General features: G+C 52.6%; 1 protein-coding gene across 1 annotated transcript in view; it reads right to left on the reverse strand.

Annotated features, from left to right (window-relative positions):
* The window catches only part of MAP2K1 (mitogen-activated protein kinase kinase 1), an 89,708-nt gene extending 86,354 nt beyond the window's left edge, over positions 1-3,354 (reverse strand). The window contains exon 1 of the mRNA XM_012644815.1: positions 2,856-3,354. Coding sequence (XP_012500269.1) covers positions 2,856-2,935 — 80 coding nt within the window. The 5' untranslated portion in view covers positions 2,936-3,354. The remainder of the gene's footprint in view (positions 1-2,855) is intronic.
* Positions 3,355-3,668: the final 314 nt, after the last annotated feature.

The raw sequence follows: 3,668 nt of genomic DNA on the forward strand, positions 1-3,668 counted from the left end.
ACAGATATTTAAAACACCCCAGTAAAAAATTACAGACAATGATTAAAGTCTCATTAAAACTCAGGTGACACAAGAAAGAGGGACCTACTTTAGATTAGGTGGTCTGTGAGCATCTCTGAGGAAATGACATTTAAGCAGATAGGTAAAGACTGCTTCCTACCTAGCCAGGGAAGAAGGAGGTTAATTCATTGCAGCAAAGGGCCAGGAGTAAGTACAAGGACCATCCCAAGGTGGAGGAAGTGAAAGAGGACCAGTGTGGCAGAAGAAAGGAGCGGCAGGAAATGTGGTTAAAGAGATTGGGTGTGGGGGTAGGGGGAGAGAGGGAGACAGCAGGCAGATAATTCAGAGTCTCACAGCCCAATATAAAGGTGTTTGGATTTTATTCTAACTGCAATGGAACCCCAGAAAAACATTTTAAACAGGGGAATATCTTATTTTCAATTTATTTCATTCTAACACTTAAGATCCTAGCAATACGCTCACATTTTTGCAATATTTGCGAAAGAGATATTTTTACATAATTTCTCTTTGAGGACCCCCAGAACTTGTATAAACCTCAGGTCCCATAATATCCAACTCCATCTCTGAATGGGGTAAGTCCTATGACAGAGGTAAACCCAAGATGCCAGGGGAAAACCAACCTTGCCAATTTGGTACCAAGAGTTCTTTACCATTGGTCGATTTTTTTTCTTTAGTTACATTATCTGATAGTATTTAAAACTGTGCCCCACTCTAACACAGAAATCACGAAAGCAACAGAGTTCTTTCTGCTGGCAGCCCAAGACAAGAGAAGCTTTGCTTGAGAAACACTCAGAGGTGAAAGATGAAGATGTGTACGGCTCTCCCTCGCATTAGCGCTAGGAAATGCAGGGGAACAGTCCCTGTTTGGTTCAGGCAGCCTACACAAAGATGCCTTCTATTGTAACACAGCAATGAGTCATGGAGGTAGATGCAGAAGGCACAAGAAACTAAGCTAGGAAGAGTTGTTTGTCCAGAAGCAAAGGCACCTTCACACACACATCCACCACCATGAATGGAAATTACCTTCCAGTTTCCTGCAACCTTCTCAACGCTTACCCATTAACAAAGGCACCAGCAGCCAACATTTCTGGAAGGTTTTCTATGTACTAGCTCATCCAATCTTCACAACTACTCTAAGTAGTTTCTGTTATTAGCCCTATTTCTGCAAACAAACTAAACCTAAGCCTTAGACAAAAATTTGTCCCAGGTCATAAAACCACGAGTAACAGAGCTAGGCTTCAAATTTAGCCTGACTCCAGAGCCCAACCTCTTAACTACTGTTTAGAATCTCCCAATCCAAATTTTTCTGTCAACAACTCTGGGGTAGTTTCTTCTATTTTCTTTTAATGAAATTCCTCCCCTTTGAGAGAATACAGCTGTGGGGTCACAATTAACAACAGAATGATAATAGATACTTCCACTCAGTATCCACCTCCAAATTAAATAGGAAAAGGATCATCAGGCCACGACATTCAGCCAGAATCCACTATGGTCAAAACTTGTCCTGAAAACAGTAAGGACTGATGAAGAATCCCCTGCCCTGGGGGACTTTCAGTCTGTTTTGAAAGGGTAAAATATTATACACTGAAACTGAACAAATGCTTGCAATGCAATCCACTGACCTGTACAAGTCAGTATCATGCAAAACACACACGACAATACTGAGGAGGGGAGGGGCCTAAAGAAGGAAGTCTGTGGGAGCAGGTGTGAGGAAACTGCCTGAGCTCATACCACAGGTCCACCACCAGCCTTGTGATCATTACAGGGATGGACAGAATCACTGCCAACAGGTCCCAGGGTTATTAACATCAAGGGAGAGGAAGGGAGGTTACAGAAATTACCAAAGGGCAGAGGGTCCTGGTCTACTCTACTCATTTCATCAGCTAGCTTCCTAAAGTCTGCAGTGTGCAGGTAAAAGATTAAGAACGTAATCTTTTCTGGTTATTTCTCGAGCTAGCCAAGTGTCTCTTTCTCACATAGTCTTGTGCCTTACCTAGGACCTAAAAAAGCTGTGGGAGTTCAGAAACCCCCATGGAATAGTCTCATGGTTATTTAATGAAGTAAGGTGCTGGTTTGCGAGCAACACTGAAAGCTGCAAATATGGAGCACCTCGCATGTGGTTGCCATGGTGTTCCTGTCTCAGGTCAGGAGCTTAGGTCAAGTAAGGAAAGCCAGGGAGTCATTGGTGAGGAGATGGTTTGTTGAATGAATGAATGAAAAAGCAAGCCCCTTCCTTTGAGCAAGACAGTTCCCAGGAAAGCCAAGGACCAGAAGCCCCCAAACTCAGCAAGGGAAAAGCCACGGGGACGTCTGTACATGCCCCCCCGGCCAGGCAGCTGGCCTGCAACAAGGCACTCCATCCAGCCCCACAGGTGTCAGGCACCAAGGTGATGGTGCTGTTCCCCAGTTCCAAGTCCACACTCCCTATCCTGAGCCAGTCTCAAAGGCGCAGATGCGATCTTAATTCTTTCCAAGACATTTGCGTCCTCTCCCTGTTAAAGGCCATAATCCCAGAGGATCACATTTAGAAAACAGCTGGGACGAGGGACGAGGAATGTGCCAGCTTTTATTTTCTCCGGAGAAGACGACTGGACAGGGACGACTGAAAGGGTCGGGAAAGGGGTGCAATCGAGACTCGCTGGGTGCACTAACTAGTCTGAGTCAGGAGCACAATCAGTGCTTAGTCACTGATACCTCGGCGGCCGGGAATTCCTCGCCCCCTGCCAGCCCCAGACGTACGTGACGAGCCGCAGCGGAGCCCGGCGGGCGCTCCTGCGCCCAAGCGGGGGCCTCCCCGGCCCGGCCCCGGCGCTCGCCGCCCACCTCATACTTACTCCGCAGAGCTGGTCCCGTTAACCGCGGAGCCGTCGGGGGCCGGGTTCAACTGGATGGGCGTCGGCTTCTTCTTGGGCATTTTGGACCCGGGGAAGGCGCTGACGACTCAGGGGGGAGGGCGGCCCCTCTCGCTTCCTCCCTCTCCGCTGCCCCGCGCCCGCTGCGCGGGGCCAAGTCGGGGCCGCGGGCCCGGGGGCCGGCTACCGGGGGCGGGTCCCGCGCGGTCCTGTCAGCGTCGAGCGGCCGGCGGCGGTCTCCGGGGACCCCCGCCCCACTTGCCCGGGGTTCGGGGTGCAGGGAGCCAAAAGGGTTGCCCTGCCGGCGCGGAGCGGGCTGTACTTGCGGCTTGGCAGCCCGGGATTCCCTCCCGTCTCTCTCAGCCAACCAGTCCCTCCGGCTCGAGCGGCCCCGCCGCGCGCACGCCAGAGCCCTGCTCCAGCTCCAGCCCGAGAAAGTGCAGCCGCCGCCGTCGCCGCGCTCCCAGCAGCGCCGCGCAGCCGTCCCCAAGAGGGACTGGAGGGCGGGGGAGGGGCGGAGAAGGGGAAGCCTAGCCCCCGCCCGGGCTGCGGCGCTTTCCACACACCCACTCGGCTCCGCCCCTATGGCCTGGCCGACAACCAATGGGAGCAAACCTCGGCGGCAGATGACGCGGAAATACGTCACGGGGGCGCGGTCCAGGCGCGGGCTCCACGGCGCCCTCTGCTGCCCCGAGGCACCCAGGTGACCCGCTGGGAAAGGAGGGCCTGCTTCCTGCAGCGATCTGCGCGGTGAACTCCTGGGAGCCCGGTGCTGCCTGGCCTCCCCCAACCCCC

The sequence above is a fragment of the Propithecus coquereli genome, unplaced genomic scaffold (assembly GCF_000956105.1).
Source record: "Propithecus coquereli isolate 6110/MARCELLA unplaced genomic scaffold, Pcoq_1.0 Scaffold221, whole genome shotgun sequence".
Taxonomy (NCBI): Eukaryota; Metazoa; Chordata; class Mammalia; order Primates; family Indriidae; genus Propithecus; species Propithecus coquereli.